Raw genomic sequence first — 17,535 nt, 5'->3', positions numbered from 1 at the left:
TGGATTCAGTAGACTTGAGTTGACTTGTGGAGATTAAAGTTGCATCAGCATTTTTTCAAATTAATTTTAAATATTAATAGTAAGCACTATATTTTCCATGCTATTCGCCATATCCTAATACACAGCACCGGTCTTTTGTATAGCTGTTATAATGCACATAGAAGTTAGTAAGCAGTGCGACAAAGCACCCTACATGTCTGGATTTTAATTTATTCACCTCCTCCTCCCTCTCTCTTCCTCTTCCAGGTGATCTGTCTTGTGGCACGATGATGTCAGTAGATGTGACCAATCACAATGGCCCCGCTGCCACGCCTCCCACCTCACTCAGCCTTCGCTCTTCACACAACCAGCTGCTCAGCAGTGATGTCATCAAACAGGGCTCTGCCACGCCTCCCAAGTGTCGCAAAAAGTATGCCCTTACCAGTATCCAGGCTGCCATGGGCCTCGGAGAAGCAGTGCCATCATCATCATCACCATCCTCATCCCCGTCACAGTCTTCGACCCCCAACAATCCCAAACTGGCCAAGAATGGAGTCAACCAGCTCCGCAAAGCCGGTCAGGATCACAACAAAAACACAACCGGCCCTGAACCGACGGACCTGGAGTGTAATTCAGAAACTGCAGCTGATGACCTCAATGTCAACACAGCTGAGGAGTGTGACAGTCACACTCTCACCAATAATGACCGAGAGGAGGACGTCGTTAATCTAGATGGTGAACCGCACCAAGACATTAACAGTGATGCAGAGCCAGAGCAGAAAACTGAATCAGACATAGACTGTAACACTAACACGAGTGAGGAGCTCACACTGAACGGCAACACAACAGATCTGGGCTTTGACTTGAACATTGAGGCAGAGGAGAGCGATGACATCAGCATTTTGTCTGAGAAGGAAATTATGTCAAAGATGAAGACTGAGGAAGATGGAGACGAGGTGGCACCAGAGGAGCAGGACGACGAGGAGGAGGAGGAGAAGAAGCCTTTACTGGTGATTAAAAGTGAGTCTCCTGTGAACAACCACAAAGTTTCTTCAGGCCTGGAGCTCATCTCTGACCTACACTCCAACCTCAAGCTCCTCAAATCAGGCAAGGACTCTCCGGTTCCTCCTCCTCCCTCCCCACCCAAGCAGGCCAGCCCAGAGGACACACCCCTGCTCTCAGTGGCCTCCTGCTCCTCCTCTTCCTCCTCCTCTCCAGAGACGAAGAAGGACAGGAGGACTGGCGCAAAGACAGACTGTGCTTTGAACCGCATCCAGAATCTGAACCCCAGTGACGAAGAGTTGAGTTGGACCACACTGTCCCAGGAGAGCAACTCCCCAGAGGAGACAGGTACACTCTAAAACACACATACAAAACATGCTGCAAAAAGTTTTTCACTGTAAACCTTACAGCCACTGTCATTTACTGATGTTTGGCATAGTTTTCATGTGAGTGTGTGTCAGCTACTCTGTTTTTTTTTCCTGCTTTGTGCTATGTAGTGGTTTAGCCATCCTCTCTACTGATGACATGTTTCCATTTATGGTGACTACGTGCGTGCTTGTGTGTAAGTGTGTGCATGTGCAGAACCCAGACATTGCTGGAACAGAATAACAAACACTCCAGCCTCCAGCAAATCTCCCAGAATCCCTCTGGGACAGGAAGTGCCCCTTGTAACCTCACGGGTGGTTAACATGCTAGATCAGCTGCGTCCCATCTCAAGGTGTGTCCTGTGTGTGTGTGTGAGAACAGGGCTTGCAGGCCAGATGTCAGTTAAAACAAAATCTCTGGCTGCCACTTTCTCCCTCACTCTCAAGAGAGGAGCTGCTTTAGCTCTGTAAAGTCTAGATTTCATCATTGTTTGATTCCTTAACAATAAGAACATTTGTGCTCTGCAGATATTAAATGCAGGATGCTGTTAAGAAACATGCATATACAGACATATGGAGGTTGGTTGACCACCATATGAACTAGTAGCTTTGTGCCGCCAGAGAGCACTTTTTGTCCTACCTATTTATCCCAGTTCAATCCATAGGTCTTTTGGTACAGCATGCAGGACTGAGACTGATACTAGAGCTGCCCAAGTTGGGGACCATGGACCACAGTTGGCCTGCCATTATATTCAATTGGGGATTCATTGTTAAAAATTTGAATAGAAGTCACTGTTTATGCCATTTTATCCCCATAGGGTCCCTAATTATTAATCATTTTTTAATCAGAGCATTGCTAGCAGAGTGACACTTTGTACAGGAAGTCAGTCAGTCAAAGGGGTACTTCTGTCTTGTGCTGGAAGCCGGGCGTTAGTTTATGTTGGCGGACTCCATTTTTAAACTCACATTAGCTACTGTTGCTCTCTGTTAGTGGAGCGGAGAGAGGTACTGAGACAAGGCACTCGAGAACAAGCATAGATCACATACTTTGGTATGTCGTGGAAAATCCGACCTGAGTCCTTCACAGAGAAAACCACAGTCCAGCAGCATTAAACAAATTAAACAAGTAGTCCACAGGCTTGTATAGGCAACGGAGAGAGACGCGGAAGGTCTCATTTCTCACGTCACATTACAAATCGCTCACATATAGCCAATAAAAGAGTGATTAATACATGTAAATTGGTGCAAATTGTTATAAAGAGCCCCTTTTAAGAAATTTGGATCCTAATAACATTTTGCATTGGTGTTTGCATGTAAGTTCTGGTCCGCCAAGGGAAAAAGTTTAGGCACGTCTGTCATTGAAGTAAAACAAAGAAAAGCAGCAAAGTTTTCATTGACTCATTGTTTTGGCTTTATTATAAAACATTATAATAATTACTATGCAGTAATGAGCAATCTGTTCGGTCCTTTAAGATAGAGCACATATGCTTTGACTTGTTTAAATTACTTTTTACCACAATCATTTTTTTATCCTTAAAGCAACATATGTAGAAATTGGAACGTTGCTTTAACTGACCTTGAGAGTTAATATAAGTAAAGCATTTTTCTGTTCTGTTTGAACTGTTGAAGTGCACACAGAAAGGCAGAATTTCCTTAATTTTGTAGCAAAAGTTTAGAAATTCCTTTGAGTCGTCACCTCTATATTGGCCCCTACTCGCTTGTTGCCTACCTCTGCAGAAGGTCCGTTAAAGTCGGTGCATTTCTGTTGTCAGCGTTATGTAAAATCCTGGATGTTCTGTTTAATTGGGCCCTTAAAACTCTCTGCCTTGGGCTTTGTTGTAAGACATATCAAACACATCCATCTTCTCTAAAGCAGCAGCCCTGACCTCTGACATGAGCTCAGCTGTAAACCATCCTCTGGGTCTGTGAAAGTTGCAGCGCTCTGAGCTGTTGAGCCACATTGGTTGTTTTTTTTTCTCCCAGTCTGCATCTCTTGCTGCTCTGATGACTCACCGTCCCTTTCGAATTGAAGACTCTCAGCATCTGTGTATTTCATTTCAAGTACCAGCAGCTTGTCCTCATGATGTTTGTGAGTTACACTGTTGGCGCTGCTGTAGAATTTAGTTTCCATGTGTTTTTCTCTTGTCCTGATTTCCTCTTGCTTGTCTTTGTCTGAAATGTCATTCCAAAGTTATAAATCTCTCCAGGGGATGGCCTTATTTTTCGTGCAGCTCAATGTCTGTGTGCGTATTGATGAGGCAAGGAAGGAGGACAAAATGTTAGTGGCACTGTAGTCTCTAGTTAAGACGTAGCGTCCTCCGAGGGGTTTGCTGAAGAGTCAATAGTCATCATGCTGGCATCGTTCATGTTGAATTTATCGATAACACATAGTCAGCCTTACTGCTGTGCCCTCCTGTCTGCCTCTCTCATACTGACAAAGCCGTGTTGTTTTCACAGGTGTGTGTCAGATTCCTCTTGGGATGTTGCAGGTTAGAGGGCCAATACGACACTGTTTTCACACAGAGGAGCCAAAACACACACATGCACACACACACATGCATACACGCGCACACACACACACACACTTGCTGAGTCAAGGAAGGTCATTGAAAGAGGTCCTTTGCATTCTGACACAACATGCATCGTAACACTAGTGAGGAAACATGAGTTGAATGTGGATGAGTGCAGTACAGCAAAATGTCAACTCCAGATGCTCCAGTACTTTTACAATTGAATTTAATTTAAAGGGGCTTTTGTTGGCACGGAAAACAGATGTTTACATTGCCAAAGCATCAGAGTACATACATGTATACAGATAAGTAAAAAACATAATCTAAAAAAAGTGGTTTTATAGTTTACGAAACAAACACAAAAACACCTTTCTCTCTTTCTTTCTGTCACCCACTTAATCTTTCAACCCTCAATATATCAAACTCCTCCTCTTTGCTGTTTTTTCTCCCTTAATCAGCTCTATGTCTCCCCTCTCCTCCTCTTCCTCCTCCTCCGTGTGCCTCCCCTGGATATGATACTGAATGAAAGATGATCTAGGGGTTGCCAGGACAACCAAGAGAGGCTAAAGTGGAGGTGGGAAGGAGAGAGAAAGTGATAAGTATAGACATTTACAGAGGGTTGCCAAATTTTTCGTTTCTTTCCATGTGCCTGTGCGTATGTTTGGTTTAGGACAGGAAAGGGAGGGCAAGCTTGTTCGAGCTGTTGACGTTGTTGATGCTCCAGATAGAGAAAGCAGAGACAACAACAGCAACCATTGCTCAGCTGCAACCTCCATCTCTCTAATCTCTCTCCATTCTCACTCTCTCTCCCCTCCTCATTCACTCTTTTCTCCCCCTCTCCTCTGCCTCTCTTTTCACGTCATGATCTCCCTGCCTCTCTGAGTCAATGTGTCTCCCTCTCTCTCTCTTCTTTTCTCCTCACCCCCTCTTTTGCAGTGTCCCCCCCTTCTCTCTCCTCTCTCCTCTCTCTCTCTTTCAATCTCTGTCTGGGGTTCTCTCTGTGGTTACAGCGCTGGTTTTTGCTGTATGAGAGGCAGCTAGCTAACTATGATGCTGGGGAAAGACTACATGCTGGCCATTGTGATTGTCAATTACGAGGGTAGGTGCATCTGTCGGAGTCGGCTGGAAACTACACCGTGGGGTCGGAGTTTGAACGCTGGTCCGAGTGTGTCTGTCTGTGTGTGTGTGAGTGTGTGCACTAGTGTGGGTATATGTGTGTGTCTCCTCCAACACCGGGGAGGAAGTTTGTTTCTGTAATCGTCCTCTAAATATCCGCCATAAGAATCTGTGGTCTGTGCACGCTGTTTTTGTGTTTGTGTGTGGTGCATCGGTTTAGTCACAGTAGTTTGTGTGTGTAAGGTGTTGTTTGCCAGAGACAACATGTGTGTATGAGTGTGTTTTCCTCCAGAATCTCACTGCTCTCCCCTCCCCCTCTGCCTAACTCTGCTCTGGCATGGAGCTGCATGCTAACCGAGGCTATCACAGGCTAACTGCTACGTAGCTCAGCTGTGGCACCTTCCTATGAGCTGCATAGGTGCACAAGCCTATGTGTGTTTGCAAACTTAAGCTTTTCCTTCCAATTCCACACTTGCCACAGTGCATGCAGAGGGTGACGCTGCTAACTTTGAGGCATGATATACCACTCGAGCCAAGCAGAGACCCCCCTCTCCCCCCCTCTCTGTCTCCCCCTCTATGTCTCTCTCTCCTCTTAAATCTACATCGAGTAGTCTGTTCATCTCAATCTGGCACCCATTCTCTGAGTCACCATCTTCCCCCTCGCTCACAGCAGAGACACTCAGGTTCTCTCTGTTGTAGTTTTATTTGATCTGACCTATTTTTTTGCTCATGAAAGACTGCAACTCCCAGAAGGCTCTGCGTCCCAGCTCCTTGCTCTAAAGCACAATCTTAAGCCCAAAGGGATGTCTGCTTGAAAGCCTAGAATGTATGTGTGCATTTTGTTAAGTTTTGTCAGTGATGTTTGGTCCATTAATAAAACTTAGTCTAATAAAATCATTTCCTTCTGCATGTGTGTGTGTGCGCGTGTCTGACTTCCATCTCAATCTGGACCGACCCAGTTGTCATGATGACATATGGCCTGCTGTCGTGGCGACAGGCCCATGGGCTGTGTTTCATCAGCGTGGTCAGCAGTTTGAGGACTCTTTGTGCAATCACACACACACACAGACACAGACACAGACACAAACACACACAGACACACACAGACACACACAGACACAAACACAACTACACACAAACACACCAGCTGACCAGTCCCTCAGAGCTTATATCACCTTTATGAGTTGCTACACCACCTAATGCAGTTACGGATCATCTTTACTACTTCTGCCACTACATCAACTTCGCACACACATGCCATCAATAGTTCTGCGTGCGTGTGTGTTAGTGTGTGTGCGTGTATTTCAGCTGGCTCGACTGTAAGGAAACTGCAACCTTCAGAAGAGATGACATTAAGTACAAAAGTGAGAGAAGAGGCAGTGATATTAGTACTCTGATTTCACGTGTGTGTGTGTGTGCGTGTGTGTGTGTGTGTGTGTGTGTGTGTTCAAGGTAACTGCTGTATTTCCTCTACACATATCACTACCCAATAAATTAAGCTGACAGCCATCTGCTCTATATACTGTTGCTGTCTTCTGTAAGGGAAGTTCAAATTGTACATAAATCCATACAGACTGAGCCAGTACCTCTTAATCCACCTCTAGAGTTTTAATTGCCAGAACATGAACACAATTGTTTGTGCAGGAGTTTATTCATTTAGTTTAAAGATAATTTCTGCTTGTCCTTCCATTTCATTTAGTTCATTTCATTTAAGGATTTTTTGTGCATAAAGTTAATTCTGTTGTTCCCACATTTATATTTTTCAACTTACATAAATTATAAGCACATTAAAACTTTGTTAAAGTGAGTCAGACAGTTTAATTTGAGTTTGCAACACTAACGCTTTCATTACCATCACTGGCAACTTGTAATTAACTTTGTAATGTACGGAAGCTATAAGTAGGCGGGTAAGAGTTAAATTCAGAGGGGAGGCTGACTTATTTGGAAGCAGCGTGTACCACTGCAGACTTGGTACCTATTGATCTTGAAAAAGAAACAAATGATGGGGTCCCTTTAGTCTGGCTCCGCTTTCGTTGCCTCCTGAAATAATTTATTATTTTATTATTTTATTATTGATCCTCCAGAGAAGTCTTTTTGTCCTTCTTTGACATGATCTACAGTAAAGTATGTGTGCTGACAACAAGTGCACCATTAATATGTGAGACAATTTGGCATGTGGCATCATTACAGACAGCTGGTGATCCACCCATTTCTCGACTATAAGCTTTGAATTTAGGACATAACTTCTGATTTATGAGCTGATTTAAAAACAACAAATGAAATAACCCATAAAGGACCATACCCCCATGGAAATGACGGAGCAGATTTGTATGATACTTACTTCAGAGAAGAAGCTAATACAATTACTACAGCCAGAGAATAATAACATGTCCTCATTTGGGTCATGTTGAGTAAGCCCATATTTGTTCTACTTGTGAGAGGAATGCTTGTGCTTGTGTATATATTCGAGAGTTGTTATTTGCCTGTGTGAAAGGTTATAGCTAAAAAATGTTTAAGGTATGTGTGTGGGTGTGTGGTACAAGTGCGACAGCAGCTCTTAACAAGTTTCACTCAGTTGTCTTATGTGGAAAGACACGGCTGCTAAACAACAGCTGCAGCACATGCTGGTAATCCCAGACAGCTGTTCATATCGTTCAGTATATGAGTGTGGGATGATTACCTTCCAGTAACGGAGGCCAGTTTGATCAAATAGATGAAAAGTCAATCTTCGATATTTGTGTGCAGTCACAGAGGTGTGTTGTTCATGCATTTGTAAGTAAAGTGTATAAAAAGTCTGAATTGTGCTTTTATTTCTCTTGATATTAATAAACCATCCAAATGTGTGTGTGTTTGTCCATCAGATATCTGGAGTGAGCAGTCATTCCAGACAGACCCTGACCTGCCTCCAGGATGGAAGAAGATCACAGACATGGCCGGTATCTACTACTGGCATATTCCTACCGGCACCACCCAGTGGGAGAGGCCTGCCACCCGCCCAGCACCTCCTGGACAGACAGAAACCCAGGCCCTAGGCGACCACACAGCCTCCACACCACGAAAACACTCCCTGGGCTCACTCAGTCCCTCACCCACTCCTGACCATGAGGTGAGTGACAGAACAGCAAACTGAAACACACACACATTTGAGGTCTTTTACCGTTGTTTTAACTGTCCGTTGAAATTGTTCTGTGTAACTGTGATCACTGAGGGCAGTTAAAGCGATGGTAAACAGTTTGTTAGTCTTTCTGGCAGCGGTCAAGCTCAGATTGTGGCTGGAGTTCAGCCTGAAGAGAATCCGCCCTCAATGTGGAGAGATTATGAGGAATGAATGGGAGAAATAATGAGATCACTGATTTAAACTCTAGCACAAAAATAATGAAGACACTTGGAATAAAACACAAGCATATGCTGTACAATAGTCAAATATAAAAAAAACTAATAACTGCTTTGCAGTAATGAGACAGTCTTAGTGGAAAAATTAAAATTACAATCCCCTTTATTTTCTAGATTGTGGTTATAACTCTAAATTATTGCAGTTGAAAATGTCATGCTGGTAATCATTAATCTGTGTCTTGGTCTGAGGTTGTGACAAATAAACAAAATTCCAAACAGAAAATGAAAACGTCAGTGACTATAACATGTGTGAGTATTGTACTGTTAGAAAACTGATGCAGTCTAATACAGCAGTCCTGCAATAAATCCAATCTTCATGAGGGTTATAATGTTTAGTTTATGTTAAATTTGATTATTGCATTACTCTTTTTTTCTATTAATTTGTCCAACAGCTGAAATCTGCGTGGCAGAATATCTTGCTTTTAATTTTGGGGCTGCAGCGGCACATCATCTGGAGATTTAGTCTCACCTTTTATTTTATCTGCGTCCTGTGCTTGTGGACAGTCATATTGACATCATACCAGCCACTGACTACAGTTTCAATATCTCTATCTGTAGAATATGTCGAATACGTGAAAAGAATAAACACAACAGTTGAAGGGCAGTATTTTTTCCTGCCACCATCTGTATGTACAAACACACATGTAGGAGCTGCAGCATGTATGTTGGAAATGCATTTAGAGTGCAGTTTTCTTCTTCTGAGTGTTATCTTCTCAATGATCTGAGAAGCTTAATGCTATTCTTGTATTCTGTAAAAAATCTTGAGCATTTTAATCAGAACTGGTGTTATCAATAATATCTTGTGATACAGTTATTAACAATTAATGAAGCAACTTAACATTGAATGTTCACACCCAGGTACGGAAATTATCTTCTGAATGAGTAACATGGGGGAATGTGTTACTCATTCAGAAGACATAATAATACTGTCTACGCAAAAGCTCAGTATCAGCGTCAACAAGGTGACTTAGCTGTTTTTTTGAATCCCTGAATATCCACTAATGTCTGTGAAGAGTCGATAAAAGTATGCACCAATGAACATGTATTAAATAACGCTGATTTCATAACTATGCTCTTGTGTGTGCGTGTGTGCGTGTGTGCACGCGTGGTGTGTGTGTGTGTGTGTGTGTGTGTGTGTGTGTGTGTGTGTGTAGTCGGGCCAGGCAGAGATCTTCTACAGGGCGTCAACTCGTTCAGGCAGCACCACCTCTGACAGCTCAGTGGAGCCTCTCACCACTCTCGAGCCCACCCTCACCACATGTGGATTTGTCAACAGCTGCTACTTTGTAAGTTAGCAACAAAACATTCTTTGTTTCATTGTCCTGTAAAAATCATTTATAGCCTCCATTTTGTGATTTTTAAACAAGACAGTGTATTGGTCTGATTGTACTGTATATCTGTTTAAGATTAGTGGAGGAAATATGCTGCAGGACAGCCAGGTGAAGAGTCTGAGCCAGAGAAAAGACTGTCAATACTCCAGTCTGGAAGCAGAATACAGTACTGCCAGAGCTCTGAGTCAGTCAATCAGTCAATCATGCAGAATGATGGAGGGAAATGGAGAGAGGGAAGGAGATTGATAGAGAGGAGCGTGGTGTAGATAAAATATTGATCTAGCGAGAATGGACTGATGTTGACAGATAGATGTGCCAGATTCTCAATCTGGCACATCTATCTGGAGCGACTGACCTGCAGACTACTTGAGTATTAGCCACTGACACAGAAGCTGAAATGGCAGACAAACATGGTGGAGTAACATGTCCTCCGAATTCTCACTACACAGGTTTTAATAATTTTTAAATGTTTTATCTCTCTGTCTTCTTCTCTTTCTCTTGTTAGCCTCGTTCCACATCTCTACAGGGGATGCCTGATCAAGAGTGTCGCTCTCTGCATCATGAAGATGAAGACAAGGTAGGGTGCTTCAAAACTGTTCTCATGCTCTGCTCCCTTTTGACCCACCACTGTTCTTCTTCTCTTTTGGCTCAAAAGCCTCAAGTTGAGCTTGATGTCTTTTTTTATGTGTATTAATCTATGTGTGTGGGAAGAACTGGTACCTACAGCATCTGTATGTACTGTATACGAATGTCTACTTGTTTCGCATTCGGTGCAGTCGGTAAGTATTTGGACAGTGACATGTTTTCACTTGGTTTGGCCTCGTCAAACTAAGACTTTGACATTAAAGTGGTTCCCTAAGCACTCAGGAATCCAGTACAGTTTGTTTGTAAGATAGTTTTTTGTGTAATAATATTAAGTCCAACAAAACAAACACTGAGGCAAAAGAGCAATATGGCTGTAATATGTTTATAACCTCACACCAAGTCCACTTACATGTTCATTCTTTACATGGTTTTAATAGAATATATTTTTATCATATTTTCTGTGACTTGGCAAATAATGGGATTGGAATTTTGTTGTCGTAATTAAAACTGAACCTCAGATGCTTTTCAGATAGTAAAGATGGAGAACAACAGATAAAATGTCACTGTTCAAATAAGCATTGACTGATTTCTATGTCCGTTTTGCTCATGTATTACTAATCAAGAATCATTAGATTCTCAGTAGGGAGGTGAATGTTCAATAGGAGCAAGAAACATTAGAAAGACTTGATTGACAACTTTACATTTAAGAAATGTTTTTGCTGGGTTGCTCCCTATTGCAACAGGCACTCAGTGTGGAGTGAGCTAGTTAGCTAACAGCCTTGTTCTGTCTTTTCTTCCCCCCAACCTTTGCCCATCCACTGTGTGTGTACGTGTGTGTTTTAACGCTGTATGTAGAAGCAGGTGTGGAGTGATTTTGGCGGAAAGATTGATAGTGAAGTGTGGAAGGCAAGTATAATGCGCTCACTGCCAATGAGTCATGTTCTCGGTCTCTCCTCACCCACTTTTTGAGTGTATGCGTTGATGCATTATGTGCTAGAAATTCACTGCCTGGGCAAAAGCATGTGTGGCTGATGCTTCAACATAAGTGTAACTGCAACAACCACGACATTTTGTCATGCCTGATATACAAAACATCTGTTATTCTGCTGCAGCAACACACTCAACAGGATGTTTCTTTCTTTTACTCATGTGGCTAAAATATTGTTGTCCTTCCTTCCTGCTGGCTCCGATCTGAATGTGTTTGTACACAATTGTGTGTACATACTACATGTTAACTCTCTCTCCTTGATGCAGCATGCCCCATTACACATAACGCATCGACCCCATTTGTCCATCCAGCAAGGCCTTTCTGCCCACACTTGGATGCATGCTGGTATAAACTGTGTTGGCTCAAAATATTTACGTTTGGTTTCTGCCAGGTTTGTGTGTTATCAGCCCTTCTCCCACATACCCTGTAACCCGTGAATGAACTTTATGTTGGTCTAACATAGAGTAAGCAATTCAGTCACAGTGAGGCTATGGAGTTGTATGTAATAGTCGGAAGTTCAAACATCTGTTCAACATTGATGCCAAACAGAACCACATTCACAAGCTATTTTGAAGCTATGTGAATCTGATATCCTCTTGCATTAATAAAAGGTTATCAAAATAATCTGAATCTCTTTCAACTGCATTGCCTGGCAACTATAAAGTACCTAAAAATAAAATGCTGACAAGGCTTTTATCCGTCTGGAATTGTAACATCCTCTGGGATCACAGTATTTCTTTAATAAGAGACCTGTGTGTGTCAGTGATCTCTGCCAAACCCAAACAATTTTACCACACAACATAACGGGTTACATGTGTGAAAGGGGCTTTAATGTCAGTTGCCCTTTGGACAAACAGGGGTTTATTTTGATCTCATTTTGCAAACTCTGATGATGTCACCCGTGTGCAACAGGACCTGCAGGCTGCTACGGTGAACCCTGACCCGAGTCTGAAGGAGTTCGAGGGAGCCACGCTTCGCTACGCATCGCTCAAGCTAAGGTGAAATACCTGCACATAAACAAGCAAAAAATCAAACTGCTCATGTTCACGAACCGTTCTCCACTGGTTCCTAGTCCTTAGTTTCTCTTATCTTGTGTTTAATCAGTGTTAGCGTTAAATGAGGTCAGATGAAGCAGGAAGTTAGTACTTCTACTCAGGAAATGCCTCCATGTTCTCTGTTCGTGTAATGACTGCCTGTAGCCTTCACATGCAGCACAGGAACCTTGTTTGTATAGCAGCTAATGATCGCAGTGGTAATGATGGCACACTGATAATCACATAACTACATCCTGCCTTTTTTAATGAACTTTTTCTTCTGTTTTTTTCCAGGAACCGTCCAGCAGTGGAAGAAGAGGAGTCCAGCAGTGTCAACAATGACCCAGAGGCGAAGGTAAGGAGCCTTTTCCTAAACTTGACTTCAGTTAAAAGCCTGCAGATGAAGTCACAAATCCATTTGTTCCTTATCTGGCCAAGCTGTTTGTTCTGCATGTAAAATGTAAAAAACTATAAATATATTTATTTGTGGCTACTAGTTTGCTGAATTTTACTCAATCCAGACTTCTTTCCATGTGTTATGTAATCCTACTTCTAAACACTGGAGAATATAGTCAACTTTCCCAGCGCATGTGGCTTCCTGCCTTGATGCTGTGTGTATGTTTTAGTCTGTTGATGTCCAAAACCTGTTTGTGTACTGGTGGCGTTTATGTTGACCACAGTGGCTGTCTTTGGATCACATCTGAGTGGAGCAATATCTAAACAATACTGCCGTCAAGTGGCGAGAACAAGTAGTACAGTACAGTGCTGCACACCGCTGCATTTATTATCAAGGCCTCTTTAACATTCAAAGCTAAGATTCAAATGAGACATTTAAAGTTTCTAATGAGGGCTCAATAACACATATGCCATGCCCATTTTCTGTGATACTGTCACCTGCAAATGTTAGTGCGAGGTATAAATTAATTTAGATGCAACAGAATTAAACAGAAGACTAGATTAATTGTGTATCTGATCTGGTACAGAGTCATTTTGTCACAAACTGCAGCGCAGTACAGGAGGGCTAAATTACATACCAAGGTGTGTGATGGCTGAGTAGATCTAAAGCATTGCAGATCAGAGTTGAAAGCCAACGCTCAGTTTGATGACGTGGTGCTGATTTTGCTGCCAAATGTCTGTTTCTCTCTGTGTGTTTGTCTGGCAGAAATTCACAATCCTTAGCAACAGTGACACTGTGATGAATACCAGACACAAACACAGACATACAGTCAGGGCATCTGGTCCGGTAGCACACACTGACACACACACACACACACACACACACACACACACACACACACACACACACACACACACATACACTCACAGTAAATAGCTCACAGCAGTATCAAGATTGGATCAGCCCCTTACCACTTCTTAAGGGAGTGAAATGCAAACTAGGCCTCACTCAACAACAATTTCTCTCTATCAGAGTGCAGAAAACTTGGTAGATAACTGCAATACACTCAGCGGCTATTCAACCAAACAAACCTTGCAATCTATTACTAAAACCCTGATTCGAAGGAGTTGTGTCACTGTGAAACTGTGATTTAAATAAAACCAGAATGCAATCAACAGTCAAACAGTTTTACAAAGTGTCCCTGAGCCCATCCTTTATACAATCATGTGTTTCACAAAGTTGTGAACCTCGCCCCATCCCCACTTGTGAACGACTGAGCCTTTCGAGGATGCTCCTCTCAAACCATTGAACCTGTTTCCCTGTGGAATCTTCCAGCAAACTTTTAACATCCCACAACTTTCCCAGTCTTTTGTTGCCCCTGTCCCAACTTGTTTGAAACTAGTTGCTGGCATCAAATTCAGAAGGAGTTATATTTACAAAAATCAGTGAAACATTAAATATATGGACTTTGTACTGTTTTCAGTTGAGTATATGTCACAAAGGATTGGCAAACTTTCACATCCCGTTTTATTTATGATTTACAAAGCAACCCAACTTGAAATTTGAACTTGAAAACTGAGCAGTCCTCATAAAGACACTTTTGAGCTGTTGGTTGAGTGTTTGTGTCATATAGCTGCTACCACCTGCTGGTCTGGATCTGTTACAGAACTATCACCACTCGTAGCAACACGCAGAGATTCACTGCGGGAGTTAGTGTGTGTAGTCATGTCTGCACATGTGTGTGTGTATTCCATTGTGTATTGTCCATGTGTGTGAGAGCCAGACACTCATCAACCTCACTCAGCTTCAAGTCAGCAGGATTAACATCATGTTACCAACTGTCCTGCTGTGAAATATTTGAAAAATACTTGTGAAGTCCTTGAAACCGCCCTTTGTCCTACTACCTTTGACACAACATAAATACTTGCATGTTTGATATGAATATTTGATCTAGAACAGACTAGGATGTCACTGGTTACTGTGTTAGTGACTCACTTTATTCACTGTCTGTCACCTCTGTTTATCTCTGTCCCTCTCTGACCTCTTTCATCGCTAGTCTCTGTGGTCTGCAGAGTACTTTCTGAATGGACTGGAAATCAAATGAATACTTGATGAGGGCACTCTCTCCTCTCTTGCTCTCTTTTTATCTACCAGTATGCTTTTTTCTGCTCGTCTGTTTATCTATGTTTTCGTCATTGCAGAGGTCAAATTGTTTGGCTTTACTGGCAGAATCCCTCCACTTCAAAACAAAGACTATCATTTTAAAAATGCCCCAAAAAAATGTTGTTATGAACGCCTCGAATGAAAACCTCCTGATCTGTGTGCAAGAAGTCGTCATTTGTATGCAAGAACTGGTTTTAACAATATTATCTATGTGTCTTCTAGTGTTTTGCAGTGCGCTCTTTAGGATGGGTAGAGATGGCTGAGGAGGACCTGGCTCCCGGAAAGAGCAGTGTCGCTGTAAACAACTGCATCCGACAGCTGTCCTACTGCAAGAATGACATCAGAGACACCGTCGGCATCTGGGGAGAGGTGAGGAAGAAAGTGTAATCGTACAGTGTATGTACGTTAACAAGTTCTGTCTCAGGTGTAAAATAAAGGCTATGTAGTTGTGGAAATTGACAATTAACTCACAGAAAGCCAGAAGACGTATTACAAGATAAGGGTGGAGCAAAGAAGAAGAGCAACAGAAGTTAGCTGGCACTAATAGTCTCCTGAAATGTGTGTCAAAAGATGGAGGGAGGGGAAAATGGAGAGGGGAAAGTGGAGCAACATTAGAAAGTCTTTCCCTCTCTCTGCGGCGGTTGTGTTTAATGTGAAGCGACAGAACAGAGGGAGAGAGAGAGCTTCATCCCTTTTTCAATAACCTTTCATCTCCCACCCCCTCTTTTAAGGTTTGATAATTTATTTAAGACACACACACATATACACACACTTGTGCACACACAGGAAAATACACTTTATTGGCAAATAAAAAAAAGAAAGCACTTGACCTTTAAAGCACTCCTTTTTTTGCGGCGTCTTGAGCTTCAGGAAATCAGGATTGCATGTTTCTGTGATGAGATCTGAAGAATTTGTGTGTGTGTGTGTGTGTGTGTGTGTTTGTTCAGGGGAAGGACATGTACCTGCTGCTGGAGAATAATATGTTGAACCTAGTCGACCCCATGGACCGCAGTGTGCTTCACTCTCAGCCAATCGCAAGTATCCGGGTCTGGGGCGTTGGCCGGGACAATGGCAGGTGAGTCATCGTGACAGACGCTTTTTTTTTTTTCTTTAAAAAATTATTAATTCCCTTTTGCTTGTCTTCGTGACTGTGGTTGTCTAAAACATCTTTAACATTTCTGTAGTGTAAAGTGTTTCATTGCGGCTTTTGTTGTTTTGGTTTAAGTTTTTGAACACTTTAATTGATTGATATGTCACCGGTGTGAATGAAGTCAATGATGCATCACACGCACTCTCAGGAAAAGGTCAGGGTAACAATTGAGGGCAGCAGACGGGCGGTGGTGGTGACAGACAGAATAGAGGAGTTAATGATTGATGATGAAGGGATGCTAATGAAAGATTAATTCATCAGCACGAAGTTGAGGATGAGAGGCCTCTCTTCTCTTTCACCACAAATCCCCACCTGACTCATCCGTCCCCCACTTTCACCTCCGCTGATGTCAGCACAGCCGGTTTCATGAAAAAAGGCAAACTCACACCACAGCGGTAGGCTCCCAGGTTTGATATTTCTAAAGTCATAAATAAATGCAGATGTGCTTCACAACCGTCTGCTGCCTACACAAGGCTTAAAATGAAACTTTAATCGTTTAACACGGTGCTGTAATGCTGCTGGGTGACCAGTGAGGGGCGCCTTGCACTGCTGCTGAATGTGCAAGAAGAAACAGAATGTAGGTTATCAGGCACAGCCGGGTGATGTGGACTGGAGAAGTCTGTAGCTTCTGTATAATTCGAGCTGGCACATGTATGCACACACACACACACACACACATACACATACAAGCATGAGTGCACTCAGGAAAAGAGGCAAGGCTAAAAGCTCTTGGCGTATGCAGAACTGCTGAATTCTGTTGCCTCAGGGATCTCTCTGCTCTCATTCTCAGACACACACATTCACACACACAGGCAGCAGTGTACGTTACAGTATATTTAAAACATAAAATCCCATTATCAGATGAATCGAACGTGTGGTCTTTGAGTATTTAGGCTTTATTTCCACCATCCACATCCTCATATAGCGGGAGAGTCGGAGCAGTGGGAATACCTCGGCTGCAGCAGAGGGAGGAGGAGGAGGAAGAGGAGAGATGGTTAGAGCAGGAGGAGGAGGAGGGGGAAGAGGAGGAGATGGGGTTTTGGCAGGAGAGAGAGGGAGAGAGGGGGATGAAGCTGCCAGAGGGGGAGGTATGGTTAGTGCTCGCTGGGTGTGGAGCGGACAGGTTGAGGAGTGTGTGCACACGCCTGCAGCATCACCAGGAATAGATGGTGTAGCTCACAGGATTACCCGCCAAAACAGGAAAACTAACCACTGTGAGTATATGTTTATACATGTTATCTTACTTTTGGAACCATCATTTGCTGGTTTGTTTTATTGTAAAGTAGCAGGAAAAGAAAAATGAGCTATGAGACATGAAAGATGAGGCCTCAGTCTGTAGGGAGAGGTTGCTGAGCAGGTAGTTTGTGGGTTGTCTTTTTTTTTTTACAGCCAGTTTGAGGTTTGCATGGTACAGCATGGTACAGAGGAACTCAGGTGGAGTGTAATAATCGAACGTGGCAGCGTGTGTGTGGCGGTTAAATGAAAGTAACTAAGAACTGAATACACGGTAAAGATTTCATGA

At 42.8% G+C, this 17,535-nt stretch overlaps 1 protein-coding gene across 5 annotated transcripts in view; it reads left to right on the top strand.

Moving 5' to 3' along the window:
• apbb2b (amyloid beta (A4) precursor protein-binding, family B, member 2b) overlaps positions 1 to 17,535 on the top strand; it is a 49,084-nt gene that overhangs the window by 19,287 nt on the left and 12,262 nt on the right. For 2 of the 5 annotated variants that reach the window (XM_084369315.1, XM_084369316.1), the window contains exons 4-12: positions 247 to 1,329; positions 7,834 to 8,078; positions 9,520 to 9,651; positions 10,202 to 10,273; positions 11,137 to 11,187; positions 12,182 to 12,267; positions 12,598 to 12,658; positions 15,086 to 15,232; positions 15,811 to 15,938. In XM_084369315.1, coding sequence (XP_084225441.1) covers positions 247 to 1,329; positions 7,834 to 8,078; positions 9,520 to 9,651; positions 10,202 to 10,273; positions 11,137 to 11,187; positions 12,182 to 12,267; positions 12,598 to 12,658; positions 15,086 to 15,232; positions 15,811 to 15,938 — 2,005 coding nt within the window. Of the gene's footprint in view, positions 1 to 246; positions 1,330 to 4,613; positions 4,956 to 7,833; positions 8,079 to 9,519; positions 9,652 to 10,201; positions 10,274 to 11,136; positions 11,188 to 12,181; positions 12,268 to 12,597; positions 12,659 to 15,085; positions 15,233 to 15,810; positions 15,939 to 17,535 lie in introns of those variants that run through there. The other 3 variants (XM_084369317.1, XM_084369319.1, XM_084369318.1) reach the window with 3 other exon arrangements.

This window comes from Pagrus pagrus (assembly GCF_965226575.1).
Source record: "Pagrus pagrus genome assembly, chromosome: 2".
NCBI classification, from domain to species: Eukaryota; Metazoa; Chordata; class Actinopteri; order Spariformes; family Sparidae; genus Pagrus; species Pagrus pagrus.
This window is presented reverse-complemented; position numbering and strand designations above follow the sequence as displayed.